Source organism: Scyliorhinus torazame, chromosome 16 (genome assembly GCF_047496885.1).
Source record: "Scyliorhinus torazame isolate Kashiwa2021f chromosome 16, sScyTor2.1, whole genome shotgun sequence".
Lineage (NCBI taxonomy): Eukaryota > Metazoa > Chordata > Chondrichthyes > Carcharhiniformes > Scyliorhinidae > Scyliorhinus > Scyliorhinus torazame.
This window is the reverse complement of record NC_092722.1, coordinates 141965278-141984258: the sequence shown is the minus strand read 5'-3', so window position 1 is coordinate 141984258 and position 18981 is coordinate 141965278. Positions and strand designations below refer to the sequence as shown.

At 47.4% G+C, this 18981-nt stretch overlaps 1 protein-coding gene across 1 annotated transcript in view; it reads left to right on the top strand.

Annotated features, from left to right (window-relative positions):
• Positions 1-18981, top strand: part of jakmip3 (Janus kinase and microtubule interacting protein 3) — a 569034-nt gene that overhangs the window by 176669 nt on the left and 373384 nt on the right. The window contains exon 2 of the mRNA XM_072479157.1: positions 15755-15996. Within this exon, the coding sequence (XP_072335258.1) occupies positions 15862-15996 (135 nt within the window). The 5' untranslated portion in view covers positions 15755-15861. The remainder of the gene's footprint in view (positions 1-15754; positions 15997-18981) is intronic.

Sequence of the window (18981 nt, the reverse complement as noted above, 5' to 3'; positions counted from 1 at the left end):
AAGCTTCACTTCAGTTATGTGCCAGCTTCTCTTGCAAGAAGAGTAGAAACAGGTTGGTTCATGTCCTTATGAAGGGTTTTGAAATATACGAACCAACTTAGTATGGTGCACATGATATGAACATGTGTCAAGAGAGACAAATATTTGCAAGACCAGCAGTAGATAGTGAACATGGGTGCAAACCAAAGGAAGAGTGGTGAAGTGTCCAATTTGGAAATGAGGGAGCAAAGGATGAAAGTCCTGGAGTTAATGTAGGATGGTACAGGGATCTTCAGAGAATAAGAGTGATGCAAAATGGAAAATTACCTTAACAGTCCTGGTGAGGCCATTAATCTGTTGCCTACATTGTAACCGGCTTCATTCAATAACGTTGTTGGCATTTCCCTGCTCATTATTTTTGGCTTAACTGATGGTCGTGGAAAAGGATCTCTTTCTGATTCTATACCTGCGCTATGAATATCTGCATGGCTGTAGCTGGTGGAGTCGGGGCAAGGGATTTGAGGGAGGTGGAAGTGGATCAGTGTATCATGCTGCCTGGTGTTTCAATTACTGACTCTCTGCTGACTACCTTGGATGAAACCCTCCATTTAAGGAGCTGCAAACTATTTGGAACTAGTGCCCACCCAATAAAATTCCCTTCTTTTCAATTGATGAACTCCCTACAAGGAGCATAGCCAAAGCTGGCACTCACTTCTTTTATTTAAATGAGGCCTGACTGTGAAAATGAATTGGGCCTGCCACCAAAATTCCCGGGTGTGTGACGTGGGTGCTTCATCCATTAACCATGTCATATGTGCAAAAATCACTTCTGTTCGTCAGTCTTCCAATTATAGCAATAATTGTGCTGAAGATTTAATTTTAATGTATAAGATGTGACTTTACTTTTTTCATTTTGTTGCTACCTCTGGGCTACAGAACTTTCTTCACCTTCGTTACCTTAATTATTGTAAGAAACTTTCTGATGAGGAAACACAATGAGGCAGCTGTATATACTAGTTAATGGCATTGTGCATTTGAGCTGAAATGCACTACAGTGCCACCGAACAATCATTACCTTGTCTGGCTTCTTCCATTGAGAATGCTCAATCTTTATGGCGTGGAAACATAAATCAGTCTTTTTGTCATATATATTCTCGCTATTTTTTCTTAATGAATTCCATCTTACTTCATCCCAATTTATTTGTAATTAACTAGTGGAACATTTTGAGGCAGTTTGACAGATAAGGGAAAGCCCCTATGCAATAGGTAATGAAATGTTGCTTACATTACATAAACTTGAGTTCATTTCACCTTCAATCTATAAGATGCATGGGCCTTTGTAGGCTTCTTATACTAATCGTGTATATACTTCAATACTGAGAAAATGATTTTTACATTTTTATGAAAAGATAATTATTATGACAGCCAGGACGAGATTGGAGGAAATCTGTTTGCTGATTTGTGCAACATTAATATAATCGTTATTGTGCATATCGGCACTGGTTTAGGCTTTTGGTACCAAACTTTCCATTACCTCTCAACAACGTAAGGCCTTTTTTGTTTGTCGAGCAATATATTTGGTTGAACCTCCTTTAGTTAGGCACTGACCTACATAATAAAACCACTGACTCTGTGTCACAGGCTGCAGTTGCTATTTTATATTCCCTTTCCTCACCAGGTAGGCTTCATTTTGTTTCAATGAAAGCTTACTTTTTGAATCTTGTGAAAGCAGTCACTGCTTTGACTCTGTACCCCATGAAGTCTCATGACATCAGTTCCAACATGGGCAAGAAAATCTGCTGATTGCCACCTACCGTCTCTCTCCCCCAACTCATGCTTAGTAATCCACTATGTTGAGAACACTGGAGGAAGCACTAAGGATGGCAATGGCACAGAATGTACTCTGGGTGGGAGATTTCAGTATCCCTCACTAAGAGTGGTTTGAGGCCGAGCTGGCAGAGTTCTAAAGGATATAGCTGCTAGACTGAGTCTGCAGCAGCTGGTGAGGGAACCAACAGAGGTCAAATAACCTCTTGACCTCGTCCTCACCAACCTACTTATCGCATCTGCCATCAGAAGGAGGGACCACTGCCCAGTCCTTGTGGAATCAAAGTCCCATGTTCAGACTTAGGGGCCGGGATTCTCCAAAGACCCGGCTAAATGTTGACGCCAGCGTAAACACCGGAGTGTTTCACAAAGAGATTCACAAAGCCTTCGTCCGAACATGTTCCTATCATAAGACAAGGGCAGCAGATACTTGGGAATATCAACACCTTGAGGTTCCTCTCCAAGTCATTCACTATCCTGACTTGGAAAATATTGCCATTCGTTCACTGTCACTGGGACAAAATCTAGGAATTCCCTCTCGAATAGCACTCTGGGTGTATCTACATCTCATGGACTGAAGCAGTTTAAGAAGGCAGCTCACCGTCAACTTCGGAAGGGCAATAAATGTGGACCTAGCCAGCAATGCCCACATCCCGTAAAAATAAATTTTAAAATCTCAGGACATCCCAATGGTGTGCAGCTGATCAGAGTCCCCTCTGTCTGTTCCCGCGCCAACTCCAGCAGCACAAGCCACCGAGGGTGCTTCTGCCCCTGAGCAGGGAACCCTTGCATCTGGGTCCCTCCAGGGTTCAGGCCACCAACGGGCATCCGCCAAAGTCATTGCAGACATCAGGACATAGTAGTCAGCAGGCTGCCACCACGCTGTTATGAGTGTCAGGGTTACACTAAGGTAAAGCGGTAGGATTGGGGAAGTTAAAAGGTTTTAATGTCACTTCAGGGTCACAGGTGTTCTATCACTGTGAATAAGTTGCACCTTTTGAAAAACATACCAGGGGTTTGTGAATGACAGCATTTTGGTCTGGATCTTTCAAATCCTCTTATTCTGAGGTTCAGCCTTTCTCACACTGTTTTAAGATTAGCATTCCTGTGATGTCAACCTCAGTGCCACTTGGTACTGGACCCATGTGTGTTGTCAGAGAGATGTGTGTAATTCTTTATTGGGACTGCACAATGGGTGAGTTATCAATCCTTATCCTTCAAGGGATAGCAATGCTGATGAGGGTTCATTACACATGTGACTCTGCACATCTGCATTTCCTAACCAATAGTGTCCAAAACCAAGATATGGACTTTAGGATGAGAGTCCTACACCGGTCTACATTTCCTTCGTGGCAGTGTTTGCAACCTTCTATGGTGTGGGAAGCATCCAGCGTCAACTCACTTCACTATTCTTCCTTGCTGGACTTTAAGAGTGAGCGCATTAGCAAGACACCAATGACAACAGCTAAAATTTGACCCTAGTTTGTCGTGAGCATTTAAAGCCCAAGTGTGAAGGTAGGACCCATCCTTTCAGTGACGGCTCAGCTGTTTCCTCAGGAGTCATAAAATGGCTTGGCGGGCGAGAGGAGATGTCTCCTTTTGATCGGATTTAAAGTTTTACTCCTCTTGAAACCTTTCAGCTATTAGGCATGGCCTCCCATGTCTCCCCTCCTCCATGGCATCAGTGCGTTATTGTTGTCCCTCAGCATGCCACTGGGCTTCCTGCATCTCCTCATCTTCATCATCCTCCAGTTCACCCTCTGGTAGGGCCTCGCCTCTCTGCAGAGCCAGATTGCGAAGGCAACAGCAAACCCTCTTCAATGCCTAGTATAGGAGTCACTTGAGCAGTCCAGGCATCTGAATCGCACCTTCAGCAGTCCTGTGGTCTGTTCCATCAGGGGAGTTGGTGTCGTGAGCAGCATTGTTCCACCTTGACTGGAGTCTGAGGGCAACACACCGGAGTCATGGGACACTGCTTAAGTGGGTAGCCTGTATTCTCCAGCACCCATCTCTGCAGATGTTCTGACCCCTCGAAGATCACAGGCACCTGATTGTGAGGGACATATATAGGAAAGGTCAATAACTAGGGGGCATAGATTTAAGATAAGGGATAGGAGATTTAGAGAGGATTTGAGGAAAAACCTTTTCACTCAGAAGGTGATGGGAATCTGGAACTCACTGCCCGAAAGGGTGGTAGAGGCAGAAATCGTCACAATGTTTAAGAATCATTTAGATGAGCACTTGAAACAACATGGCATACAAGGCTATGGACCAAGTGCTGGAAAATGAGATTAGAATAGATAGATGCTTGACATAATGGACCAAAGGCCCTCTTTCTGTGCTGTCAAACTCTGACTCTATGACCCTCTCCTGGGTGTAACTGAGGATGGAGCCATGGCAGCTCCCAGGAAACCGTGCACACATGCGCAGGATGTGCTTTTGATGGTCGCATGTTGACAAAACAGAAGCCTTTATGGTTGATGAACTTCATGGACTACTGCCAGGGGGTTTGTGTGGTTACATGGGTGCAGTCTATTGCTCCTTGCATTCTTGGGAACCCAGAGATAGTTGTGAAGCCTGTGAATCACTGAGGGTGGCTATCATCGTTCGGAGCAAAGTTCACCTAATGATGGACCCGCCTTTAAAGGGCATTGGCCACCTCCAAAACGCATCGATGTGCTTCTGACTGTGAAATTCTCTGCAGGTCCCCAGTTTCTCCCTGGAAAGACCCAGAGGCAAATAAATTTAGTGTTGCCATCACCTTCAGGGCTACTGGAAGGGGGAAGCCTTCAAGCCCACAAGGTGTCTAAACTGGAGATTATTGCATCACACTCCTGACTTGAGCCTTGCAAATGGTGAATAGGCTGTGGAGAGTCAGGAGATGAGTCCCTTCACTGTGTCAGGGTCAAAATCCTGGAACTTCCTCCCTAACAGCACTGTGGGGGTACCTACCCGTACACGGTCTGTAGCAGTTCTAGGAAGCAGCTCACCACCACCTTCCCAAAAATGATGGATAAGCAATAAATGCTGGCCTAGCCAGTCACACACACATCCATGAAAGTATAAATCTGGAAAGAAAAAGCAGAAGGATTAACTCATGGGGTGGGATTCTCCAATATTGGGGGGGGCTGTTTAGCACAGGGCTAAATCGCTGGCTTTGAAAGCAGACCAAGGTAGGCCAGCAGCACGGTTCAATTCCCGTAACAGCCTCCCCGACCAGGTGCCGGAATGTGGCGACTAGGGGCTTTTCACAGTAACTTCATTTGAAGCCTACTTGTGACAATAAGCGATTTTCATTTCATGTCCCCATGCCGGCTTGAAAACCGGCGCCAACCACTCAGGCGTCAACGGCCTCCGAACATGAGGAGTTCTCCCCTTTCTAGGGGGCTAGGATGACGCCGGAGTGGTTCCTGAAGCTCCAGCTGGCACCAAACCACCGGCGCGAGTTCGCGCATGCGTGGAAATGCCGGCGTATTTCCGCGCATGCGCGGGGGTTCCCTTCTCCGCGCCGGCCCCCGGACAATATGGTGGAGCACAGCGCAGAGTAAAGTAAGTCCCATGGAACCAGCCCATCCGCCAATCGGTAGGCCCCGATCGTGGGCCAGGCCACCGTGGGGGCCCCTCCCCTGGTCGGATCCTCCCCCCCAGGACGGCCCCCGCAGACTTACCTTCCAGGTCCGGCCGTGTGTGAGGTGAGTAATCCACATCGGCGGGGCTGGAGCGAACTCGTCGGCCACTCGGACCATCAGGGCCCAGAGAATCGCCGGGGGGGGGCGCTGTCCACGGCCCCCGACCGGCGCGGCGAGAATCCCGCTAGTGTCCGAAAAACAGAACCGGAGAATAGGGAAGCATGCGCCGGGGCGGGATTTAAGCCTTTCCCCGGGGATTCTCCAACCCGGCGCAGGGTCGGAAAATCCTGGCCATGATGTGACAAGTATACTTTCTGCATTTGTGCTTTAAAACCACTTGCTTGGGGCTTTTTTCTTCTATACTTACATAACTGCAGATGCAAAGTTGTTTTAAAATCACAAGATATTTTTTAGGGATGACTTTTCCCTTTGTAACAGCTTGGAAATTTTCATCGAACCCATTGGGATCTAAAGCGCTATTCTTTATGTTCAGGAATGGAAAAAGTACCTCAAACACTCGTACACATGTAGCAGAAGAATATCACTGCCATTGCCTCGATGCCAAGTTAACTCGGTTGAGGTTGGAGGCCCAACGATCTTGGGAAGATCTAAAAACGTATTGACTTCTAGTCTTCACCACCTCCAATGCTGCAGTATCTCATGTTGGTCAATAACTGACAATTCTTTCCTTCCGTGGTCCTTTTTATTAAATGTTGATGAACAGTATGCACCTGCAATCTGAAATATATCCTGAAGTCCTTTTTTCAGTGGGGAAGATTTTACCAGTTGGCACAGTTTGCAGCCTACCAACACATCCAAACATTTTGGAAACCAAAATATCATTACAATGTACTGCAACTACACAGCAGAAAAATGACTCTTAAATTACATGGACAGGTTATGCCAACCCCTTTTGAACTTCATGTGGAAGTGCTAAAGATCACGATTTTGTCACTAATTGTTGTCACCAACTTATCTTTGACAGGTTACAGGTACAATTGTTGCAATAATAGCACCAACTGAAGGATTTCCTTTTGGGGTAATGGCAACAAGTTGCTCTTTTCCTGTTACATGAATATAAACAAAAACAAATGTTGATATCTGTTCTGTACCAATAAAAGTGAGGCCCCTGAAAATGGGCACAGGGTTTTGCATTATGTGGCTGGGTCCCTCAGCAGGGGGACCAAAATCCTGATAGGCCACCGTGATTTAAAGCTAACCTGTATTCTTGAAGGCAATTTGCACCTTTTAAAGTGAGGTGAATTGTGGCAGGGGCGGTTACTGGAAATTCTTGTACAAGTCATGCAGATGCAGAAACACACTGAACATGGGAGAAAACATTTCCAAGACTATTAGACATTGCACTGTAAGCTTTGGTGGAAGAGATGTAAAGGATTTATGTCCTATATCTATAGGGGGCGTGGAGGCCCTCCAGATAACACATGGAATGAAGCAGGGGCACATAGCTGTGGAGGTCAATGCAAGAGTCAAGCCCCAACAACCTGGATGCAGTGCTGCAAAAAGTTCAATGACCATAAGTGAGTCGCTAAACTCAGTGAATTAATCTTCAGCAATTGCCCCACGAGCCTCACACACTGCTCAGTGACCCACACCCAGAAACTTACCTATCAATCACAACTCGTATATAATATTTAAAGCTATACTTCACACTTGTATAAGCCTCACACTCCCATCTCAAATTGAACAGATTGCCAGCTATTCAATGACAGTCACAATCCACAAACAATTGCATCACAAGCATTGGCACAACCTTTCACTGAGAAAGGACAGCTGTTGGTTGAGGTGCCAGAAGACAAGGAGGCTAATTATGTGGGGAAGCAAGTGGACTGTTTTGTTCTTGTGAGCAAGCACAATGCTGATAAACGTTCTGTTGCTGATAGGGAAGAGAACAGGCAGGGCTCTTGAAGATTCACCTTGATGGTGATAACTGTATCTGGGAAAGTTCAGGTTGAGTGGAACGATCGGGTTGAGTGGGCAATATGGTGACACAGTGGTTAGCACTGCTGCATCACAGCTCCAGCGACCCGGGTTCAATTCCGGCCTTGGGTGACTATGTGGAATTTGCACGTTATCCCCGTGTCGGCGTGGGTTTCCATTGGGTGCTCCAGTTTCCTCCCACAGTCTAAAGATCTGTAGGTTAGGTGGATTAGCCATGCTAAATTGTCCCTTAGTGTCCAACGGTGTGTAGGTTATGTTTAGGGGTTACAGGGATAGGTTGGGGAGGGGCCATGGGTGGAGTGCTCTTTCAGAGGGTCAGGATGGACTCAATGGGCTGAATGGTCTCCTTCTGCACTGTAGGGATTCCATGATTCCATAAAGGGATGCACAGTGACACAGTGGTTAACACTGCTTCCTCACTGCGCCAGGGACATGGGTTCAATTCCAACCCTGGGTGACTGTCTGCGTGGAGTTTGCACTTTCTCCCCATGTCTGAGTGGGTTTCCTCCTGGTGCTCTGTTTTCCTCCCAGAGTCCAAAGAAGTGCTGGTTAGGTAGGTTGGCCATGCTAAAGTTGCCCCTTATTGTCCAAAGATGTGCAGGTTAGATGGCGGTACAGGGGTAGAATGGGGCCATGGTGGGGTGCTCTTTCGGAGGGTCAGTGAAGACTTGATGGCCAAATGGCCTCCTTCTGTACTGTAGAAATTCTCAAATTCTCATATTCTATGAGATTGTTGAAAGACACTGGAAGTTATGATGTGCTGGGAAGTACTGAACTTGCTGGAATCCTGGAAGTGACTGTGGAATTGTTCCTGTATTTCTACATATCTGCCAGAAGCATGTCTCAAGAAAGAAGTCTTGAGACATGTTCTGGTTGTATTAGTTATTGCAAAACTTGCCTCTTTTGTTAGTTTGATGTTAATAAATGTTTAATTGAGGTTGATTTTAATTTATTTGTTTCAGTCAAAGTCTGAAAATGTGAAATCTTGTCCTTTGTTTTTTTTGTCCTTTGGTCACTAGGAATTCATCTCTTTTTATCAGTCAGGTGAAATAAATAGGTTGAGTCAAAAGCTGCCTGATTTTCTACCACTGCCTACAGCACCACTGAATATCAGTGGATTTGAATTTGATACCACCTAATGAATGCATTGCTTTGGGAAAACAGGTACTCTGTGAACACGGAATGTGTCAAATTTAATTTGGATCAACAGAGTAAAGTGTTATTTTTAATATTATTCGCAATACTCATTTGAAATGTTGCATCAGAATCTGCACATAACCTTCAACATTGTGTATGTATGTATGTAGGCTGTGGAGGCCTTGTCCAGGAAAACATTGTTTTCAAGACAGTGTTAATAAAACCAAGCTCAAAATGCATTCAACTTGAAAATAATGTTGTCAAAAACTGACAGAAATATTCAACTACCATGTGATTGGTAGTAGTTTTGAAAGCTTAATCTATGTGGCAGTTGAAAAGGTTGTGTTTCTAAAATTTGCAGTTGTTCTACACAAAATGGGGTGAATTACCGCAGGAGTTCCCCAGTCTGGCCATCTTGGATGGAATCTTGTGCCCTTTCCCTTGATGAGTTTGGTGGCATGGAGGTAGTAAGTTAGATGGGAGGGTGGCTGGTAAGGACTGCCACCTTCCCACCTCCATCCAGATTAAGACTGTGACTGGAAGACCTAAGGAGTGCCTTCCTGTCCTGCCTCATCCCAACTCACCACCAACTGAAGCCCTTAAATGGGAAATGATGCCACTGCTCTGGCATTAATCCAGCGGCAGGGGGAAGCTCACCAAATAGGGAGCACAAAACTAATCTATGCGGGGGTTGGTTTGTGGTCAAAGACACTCAGTGCCTGACTGAGGAACCTGGCACTGGGAACATATGGGAAGGGTGTGCAGGGGAGTGGGGGTCTGCTGAGAGCTACCCCCTTTCCTTGATGCCAATTCCATCATGGAACAAGATATGGCGGGCCTTCCCTAAAGGAGGTGATACGGGCTCACACTAGCTCTCCAACTGGCCTCTGTCACCTCCACATGTTTCTGTCCCATAACTTTGGTGGAAGCTTGGAGGAAACTCGGGCTACATTTGTGTGGTATTATAGGTATTACAGTACCTGATTGGCTAAAGCACCATTGGTGGAAACTGTATGCTTTCTATTGGTTAGAATGTATGATAGCTCCGCCCTGATAGGTGGGGTATAAGAACCCGTGCCACCCCAGCAGCCTTCATTCTGTATCTGAGCTGCTGGGGGAAACATCTAGCTTATTAAAGCCTTCAGTGGGGCTACATACTCGCTTTAGTGGTCATTGATCGTGCATAAATTTAATAAGCTAGTTTTTTTCAAGAAGAAAGGATGGAGCTCCGAATCAAGCCGGAGTGTCTGCAACTTAGCCCCCACGCGGAGAACTCAGCGGCAATCTTTAAGCACTGGCTGGCGGGCTTTATAGGGTATCTTGAGACGGCCGAAAACACACCCACGGGAGAGCAGAAACTGCACGTCCTGCACTCAAGGGTGAGCCCGGAGATTTACACCCTCATCGAGGAAGCGGAAGACTTCGATGCAACAATAGAGCTGCTAAAAGGACACTATATTGCTCGGTAAACCAGGTCTACGTCCGGCACTCCTGGTGTTGGGCAGAAGCTGCGGCTGCCGCATGTTTCGGCAAACGCACTCTCAGTCCGGGACGCTTTCGTGGCAGGTATGCTATCGTCACAAATCCGCCAGCGCCTGTTAGAAAAGGACACCCTGGTTCTCAGGGAGACACGGGCCCTTGCAGGCTCCCTGCACGTGGCCTCCAGGAACGCCCGCGCTTACGTTCCCGACCGCGCAGCAGCACCCTGGGCAGCGTGGAACCCCTCCGCGGCCGACCCCGAGACTTCCCCCATTCCCCCACAGGCCTGCGCTGCAAGGCGGCCTGGCAACCCCGAGAGGCCCCGCTGCTACTTTTGCGGGCAGGCCAAGCACCCCCGCCAGCGCTGCCCGGCCCGTGCATCCACCTCCAAGGGATGCGGCAAAAAGGGCCATTTCGTGGGGGTCTGCCAGGCCCGGGCGGTTGCCGCGGTCTCCAGCGGTGAATGCGGACCGCAACCACTAACTTCTCCATGGGCCCCATGCAGCCAGCGGTCACCGCCATCTTCATATTCCAGGGCCACGTGCGGAGCCCGGGCGCCGCTATCTTGTTCCGCAGACGCCACGTTGGAGGGATGGGCGCCGCCACTTTGTGCAGCCCCAGCCATGTGCGACCAATGGGAGATGCCATCTTGGATGAACACCAAGGACCCAGCTCGGCTTACCATGCACTGCCCGAAGAGAACTCTCAACTGCTGCGATTAGTCTCGGTGACTCTGGATCAGTCCCGGCCTCGAACACTCTCAACTGCTACGAGGACTGTATTCATCAACGGGCACAAGACGTCCTGCCTAATCAGCTCTGGGAGCACGGAGAGCTTCATACACCCCGACACGGTAAGGCGCTGTTCCCTCCTCATCCACCCCATTAATCAAAAAATCTCCCTGGCTTCCGGTTCACACTCAGTGGAGATAAAGGGGTTTTGTGTAGCAAACCTCACAGTCCAGGGAAGGGAGTTCAAAAATTTCCATCTCTACGTCCTTCCCCACCTCTACGCGGCTACACTCCTGGGTTTAGACTTCCAGTGTAACCTCCAAAGTCTAACCTTCAAATTCGGTGGCCCTATACGCCCCCAAACTGTCTGCGGCCTCGCGACCCTGAAGGTCTGTTGCTCGTTTTAGCCTTAGTTTATTTGCTCTAATTCGGTCACCTTTGCTCTTGAGTCGCCAGGTATCTTTCTGATACCACCACGTGGTTCAAGTCCGAGTAATGATTAATAATCCAACACACCGCTTAGTAAGAGTTAAATCAACGCTCATTTATTATATACAGCAATCAATACTTATACAATAATTCTACTTCTAACTACTACCTACCACTAACAGGCCAATACTTAACTTTGGAAATGGCCCACCAGGTCAGGGAAACGAATGCCCTTTCAAATGGGTTCTGAGCCTGCGGGATTCAAAAGCTGGTACAGGTCGATAGTCAAGAGTGTCTATCTGGTAGCGATCGTTGGAATAAAACTTACGGTTTCTTTCAGCAAGGGTCTCGAAGGGTGCAGAGCGGAGAAGAAGGGTCGAGTTGAACTTGACCCCTATTCTTATAGTCCCCAGGGGCTTCCCGCCTCTCGGGCGGACCTTGTACCTGGTTCCAAGTGATTGGACTTGGTCCCAATCACTTGGTTTGATATTCTCCAATACTGGAGCGATTCCTTGATCGTGGGGTGGTCGTTTACCTTTCTTTGTGTCAGCTCCTGCTGGCGCCGAAAGGTCTGGGTCGGCTTTGAGTTGCTAATTTGTAGCAATTGTTCCCGGGGATAGCTGATTAATATGCAGATGGCTGGGGTGTTGTGATGTTGATGGCTGCAAGTATCGGTTTGGTCTGGCTTCTCCAGAGGCGAATACATTGTTTTACCTGCAGCTGTCTGTTTGAGTCCTGTTGGCTGATTTTCCCATCAGCCTCTTCCGTTCGCCATTTTAAATCGGGGTTTGGCCATTCTAATCGGGAGTCAACCATTTTACATGGCTACAGGTCGACCCGCCTTCCCTGTTTGTGAGCCTCACCCCGGATTGCAAACCAGTCGCCACCAGGAGCAGACGCTACAGTGCCCAGGACCGGATCTTTATTAGGCCAGAGGTCCAAAGGCTACTGAGGGAAGGGGTCATTGAAGCCAGTAACAGCTCCTGTAGAGCTCAAGTAGTGGTGGTAAAGACCAGGGAGAAGCATAGGATGGTCATCGACTACAGTCAGACCATCAACAGGTTTACGCAGCTGGACGTGTACCCTCTCCCCCGCATATCCGACCTGGTAAACAGGATCGCGCATTATAAGGTCTTCTCCATGGTGGATCTCAGGTCCGCCTACCACCAGCTCCCCATCCGCACTAGTGACCGCAAATACACTGCCTTCGAGGCAGATGGGCGGCTCTATCACTTCTTCGGTGTTACCAACGGGGTCTCGGTCTTCCAGCGCGAGATGGACCGAATGGTTGACCGGTGCGGCTGCAACATTCCCTTATTTCGATAATGTCACCATTTGCGGCCATGACCAGCAGGACCACGACACCAACCTCTGAAAATTTCTCCAGACCGCTAAAATCCTTAACCTACAACAAGGATAAATGTGTGTTTAGCACCGACCGTCTAGCCATCCTCGGCTACGTAGTGCGAAATGGAGTTATAGGCCCCGACCCTGAACGCATGCGCCCTCTTATGGAGTTCCCCCTCCCTCACTGCTCCAAGGCTCTGAAACATTGCCTAGGGTTTTTTAGCTACTACGCCCAGTGGGTCCCCAACTACGCGGACAAGGCCCGTCCCCTGATCCAATCCACAGCTTTTCCCCTGTCGATAGAGGCGCGCCAGGCCCTCAGCCGCATCAAAGCAGACATTGCAAAGGCCACGATACACGCCATCGACGAGTCTCTCCCCTTCCAGGTCTAGAGCGATGCGTCCGACGTAGCTCTGGCGGCCACCCTCAACCAAGCGGGCAGACCCATGGTCTTCTTCTCTCGTACCCTCCATGCTTCCGAAATCTGCCACTCCTCAGTCAAAAAGGAGGCCCAGGCCATAGTAAAGCTGTGCGACATTGGAGGCATTACCTGGCCGGCAGGAGATTCACTCTCCTCACTGACCAACGGTCGGTTGCTTTCATGTTTGATAATGGACAGCGGGACAAGATAAAAAAACGACAAGATCTTGCGGTGGAGGATCGAACTCTCCACCCACAACTACGAGATCTTGTATCGTCCCGGGAAGCTAAACGAGCCTCCTGACGCCCTGTCCCGTGGCACATGTGCCACCGCACAAGTGGACCGCCTCCGAGTCCTCCACGAGGACCTCTGCCACCCGGGGGTCACTCGCATTTCCATTTTGTCAAGACCCGCAACCTGCCCTACTCCATCGAGGAGGTCAGGACAGCCACCAGGGACTGCCAAATCTGCGCGGAGTGCAAACCGCACTTCTACCAACCAGAGAAAGCACACCTTATAAAGGCTTCCCGTCCCTTTGAATGCCTCAGCATGGACTTCAAAGGCCCCCTCCCCTCCACCGACCGCAACACGTACTTCCTGAACGTGATGGACGAGTACTCCCGGTTCCCATTCGCCATCCCCTGCCCCGACATGACTGCAACCACCGTCATCAAGGCCCTTCATAGCATCTTTGCACTGTTCGGGTTCCCCACGTACATACACAGTGATAGGGGGTCCTCCTTTATGAGCGACGAACTGCGTCAATTCCTGCTCAGCAAGGCATCGCCTCGAGCAGGAGGACCAGTTACAACCCCTGGGGTAACGGACAGGTAGAGAGGGAGAACGGAATGGTCTGGAAGACCGTCCTACTGGCCCTACGGTCCAGGAACCTCCCAGTCTCCCGCTGACAAGAAGTCCTCCCGGATGCCCTCCACTCCATCCGGCCACTGCTTTGTACAACCACCAATCAGACACCTCATGAACGTCTCCTTGTCTTCCCCAGGAAGTCCTCCTCTGGGACCTCGCACCCGACCTGGCTGGCAGCACCCGGACACATCCTGCTCCGAAAACACGTTCGGGCGCATAAACCGGACCCGTTGGTCGAGAGGGTCCATCTGCTCCATGCTAACCCCCAGTACACCTACATGGTGTACCCCGACTGCCGACAAGATACGGTCTCCCTATGGGACCTGGCGAGCTATCATAATTGTAAATAGTTGCTAAACACTGTACGGAGGTATTACGGTACCTCCATAACTAATTATACCATGTTGCCATGTTTTGTAGTTTCACCACCCCGCCGGACTCTTTTTTAACAGGGGGTTAATGTGGTATTATAGGTATTACGGTACCTGATAGGCTAAAGCACCATTGGTGGAAACTGTATGCTTTCTATTCGTTAGAATGTATGATAGCGCTGCCCTAATAGGCGGGGTATAAGAACCCGTGCCGCCCCAGCAGCCTTCATTCTGTACCTGAGCTGCTGGGGGAAACATCTCGCTTATTAAAGCCTTCAGTTGGGCTACAACCTCGCTTTAGTGGTCATTGATCGTGCATGAATTTGTGCACGGGTTTTCCACTGATCCTTATGGCCACAGATTGAGAGAATCCCTGAGGAGATTCCCAGCTAAGAAACTCCACAAGGAAATAAACTATTGCCCATAAAGGACCATTGGCCTCTCTTTTTCCATTGGAGAGAGACAATTTGTTATATGTATCTTGAGGGGCACCATTCTGCCTGTGTGGGGCGAGATGAAAAAGCAGGCCTCCGTGAACTATCACAGTGGTGCGGAGATTGAACACGTGCTGTTGGCGACGTTCTGCATCACACTTTAGCCAGCTGAGCTAACGAACACCCACAGGAGTTGCATAAATAGTGTGATATTGTTGCTGAGCTAACATTAGTATGGGGCAGTTTTCATTGGGCATTTCGCACTCTTTGCTGTAACATTCAGTGAAAACCCTGTCTACATGCTTAAAAGGGGTTGAAAAACTGGCATGAATTTCAGAGCACGTAATGGACATATCGCTTTGGGAAAACAGGTGCTATATGAACATTGAGAGAGTCAAATTCAATCAATAGCTTTAAGTGTGACTTTAACATTATTCACACTCCTCAATTGAAATGGTGCACCAATGCATAACATGTCATCATTTGTTTCAGAAACTGAGAATAAAAACAGACCGAAGGTTATAGACCCCATATCTCCAGTATCATTATTTGATTAAATTTATATTTACATGATTGAATCTGACATCCTTTCCAGTTCAAATGGAGTATGCGTCTTATCCATGGAGATTCTCCTGCTCAATTTACTGAAGAGCTGCAGAAACACTAGAAAAGGAGTATTTGTCTGGGTTTTCTGTGGCTCTTCCATCAAGGTTGTAATCGATGATCAGAGGAACCTGTGTAAACAGTCACCCTCTGTAATTGTTGCCATGTTGACAAGGGTTCATTGTATGTGGGAAATACAAGTTTCTGTGCCATGTTTTAATGTTACCAGCACCAAAGCTAAGGCAACCAATTGAAAACTGAACATGGACACGTCATTTGAAGCAGTTGTTTAAAGTGTCTCCTCTAACTTTTGGGAAGCTAAATGTAGTAATCCTGAAGACACTCCTGATGTTCTGAGAATTTTCATTATTAGGAAAGATCTCACATTTTACCACGCCTCAGCATTGCTATCTTGAATAATAATGTTGGGCTTACATTTGCCAGTAAGAACTGCTGATACATCCAAATTCTATTTTGCAGCTGAGGGCTCCATTGAATGCAGGAAGATATAATGCGCCATGTTTTGTCTCTTTTTTCAAAGGTGGAAGTGAAAATGTAGATGAAGGGCGAGGGGAAAGAGAAGCCTCCAGCTTTGGAACGGAGATTCCTCTGTCTGGGCTTTTGCCCGCTGGAATACAGCAGCACACAATGTCAAAGAAGGGTGCTGGCGGTCGAGCGAAGGGAGACAAGCCTGATGCCTCAGCTGCTTTGCAAGCTGCCAATGAGGACCTCAGGGCCAAACTGACTGACATTCAAATTGAGCTTCAACAAGAAAAGAGTAAGGTGTGCATTGTCCTTTCTTAAATAATTTTATTTTAAAGAGATTATCGCCAAATCAAGCAACAGCATAGAAAACTATTATAAATAATCTGAATGGGAATTGCTACAAATGCAATTTATACTTGGTATGAATCAAATAAATTCTGTACATTATGCTTGAAATAGATACTTGAAAATACAGTGGGGATTTGCTCAAAGATGCCGTGCAGCCTGCTTGAACTCAAAATACCAGCAACATACGGAAAATTCCATGGCTCTTAATTCATTACTATCATTGGATGATTGGCTGCTCATCACAATCCATTAAACAAAAAATTCAATACAGTCAAGAGCTGCAAAAGCATTTACATAAAATATTAATAGGCTATAATTCTGGGAAATTTCAGAAGTCAAAGATCTTCACATAATTCACATGCACATGCTGAGACGACCGGTTTCTTCCTCGGTAAGTCACTGAAAATTCTGCATGGTTCTCTGGTGGAGGGTTGGGGTATGAGGCCTGGCAGGACCGCACTCTTCAGCAGAGTGAGGTGACACATGATATGTGCCCCAAGGCTGGCATTTAAGTCACTGGAAATCCCCCTGATCCGTGTCGCTGGGCGACATCGGTGGCAGAAAGAGTCAGTAATTCAAAGGCCTGGACGAATTATCTGCAGACATGAGTCCGAATACCCCAGTGGCAATTCAGACTCATGTCTGCAGATAATTCGTCCAGGCCTTTGAATCTAGAATAACAAGTTAGTAATAGTAAAGGTGGCTGTGAGCATTGCTGTCAATCCCATCTGGTTCATTCATGTCGAAATCTGCCCACCTTACCCATTGTGGCCGACATGTGATTCCAACTACCCTCTGAAATAACATAGTCAGCCACTCAGATGTATTAATTCACTTGAGAAAATTCCAAAATTAAACATAAACTGATGGACCATCCAGCATTGACTAAGCAGCAGACACAAGAGCAGACAGCTCATTCAACCCTGCAAATTCATCCTCTCTAATATTTGGGTACTTCTGCCAAATTGGGAGAGCTGTCCCAGACTAGTCAAGCAACAGTCTGACATTGTGGTAGTCACAGAATTATATATTTTAGCCAATGCACCAGACTCCTCTGTCACTATTCCTAGGTATATCCTGATCCATCGGCAGGACAGACCCACCAGAGGTGATCCGGTTTCCTCCCACAAGTCCCGAAAGACGGCTGTTAGGTAATTTGGACGTTCGGAATTCTCCCTCTGTGTACCCGAGCAGGCGGTGGAATGTGGCGACTAGGGGGTTTTCACAGTAACTCCATTGCAGTGTTAATGTAAGCCTACTTGTGACAATAAAGATTATTAAAATTATTAATAACATAATGGTATACAGTCAGGAGGGCATCCTATTGGGAGTCCTCAACATTGACTCTGGATTCCAGGTGGTCTCACAGGATCAGGTCAAAAATGTGCAAGAAAACATCCTGCTGATTACTACCCACCATCCTCCCTCAGCCGACGAATCAGTCCATTTTGCACATGAACACCACTTGAAAGAAACAGCATAGGCACAGAATGAACTCTGGATGAAGATCTTCAATGAATACCAGTAGGAGTGGTTTAATAGCAACACTATTGACCAACCTGGTTGAATCCTAAAGGGCAAAACTGCCTGACTGGGCTTGCAACAGGTGCAGAGACATCCAACATGGGAGAAAACTAATTTGACCTCATTCTCACCAAACTACCTGTTGCAGATTCATTTGCTCATGTCAATATTAATGGGAGTGACCACTGCACAGTTCCTCTGGAGACAATGTAGTCTTCACACTGAACTCTGCAACATATAAGGAACTCAAAAGTATCTAGGAAGAAACAACACATTTGATTGGTACCCCATTGGCCACCTTAACCATTCGCTCCCTCTACCACTGTTGTAGCACGGTGACAGCAATGTGTACCATCCACAAGATGCACTGCAGCAACTTGCTAAGTGACACCCTGCGAAACAGGGATCTCTACCAGTTAGGGCAAGGGCAGCAGGTACATTGGAACATCACCAACTCCACGTCTCCATCCAAATCACATACCATCCTGGCTTGGAAATAGATCACTGTCCCTTCATCGTTGCTGGCTCGAAATCCTAGAAATATCTAACCAGGAGCAGTTGCTTTGTCCCATTTTATTTCCTCGCATTAGTCAGGGAACACTGAGGACTGACCAGCTCAGTATTAACCAAAAACTAAATCTACAGACTTTCCCAATTAGTACGCCTTATTACGACATTGCACACTTGGAAGAACATAGAATATACAATGCAGAAGGAGGCCATTTGGCCCATTGAGTCTGCACCGACCCGCTGTAGCCCTCACTTCCACCCTCTCCCCTTAACCCAATAACCCCATCTAACCTTTTCGGACACTACGGGCAATTTAGCATGGTCAATCCACCTAACCTTTTTTTAAATAATATTTTATTGAGGTATTTGAAAATTTTTATAACAATAACATAAACAATGACATCAACATGGTAAAATAAACACTTACCCCCATTCCAATCTTCACGCACCTCAACCATACAACAACAATACGCCCCCCCTCCCCCCCCCACCTTGGAATACTGCATCTACTGATATTTTAATTTTCCCCGACAAAGTCGACGAACGGCTGCCACCTCCGGGTGAACCCTAACATTGGCCCTCTTGAGGCAAACTTTATTTTCTCGAGACTGAGAAACCCAGCCATGTCACTAGCCCAGGTCTCTACACTCGGGGGCTTCGAGTCCCTCCACGTTAATAAGATCCATCTCTGGGCTACCAGGGACGCAAAGGCCAAGATGTCGGCCTCTTTTGCCCCTTGAACTCCCGGATCTTCCAACACTCCAAAGATAGCTACCTCCAGACTCGGCACCACCCGTGTTTTTAGAACCGTGGACATTGCTTTAGCAAAACCCTGCCAAAACCCTCTAAGCTTTGGGCATGCCCAAAACATGTGTACATGATTTGCTGGGCTTCCCGCGC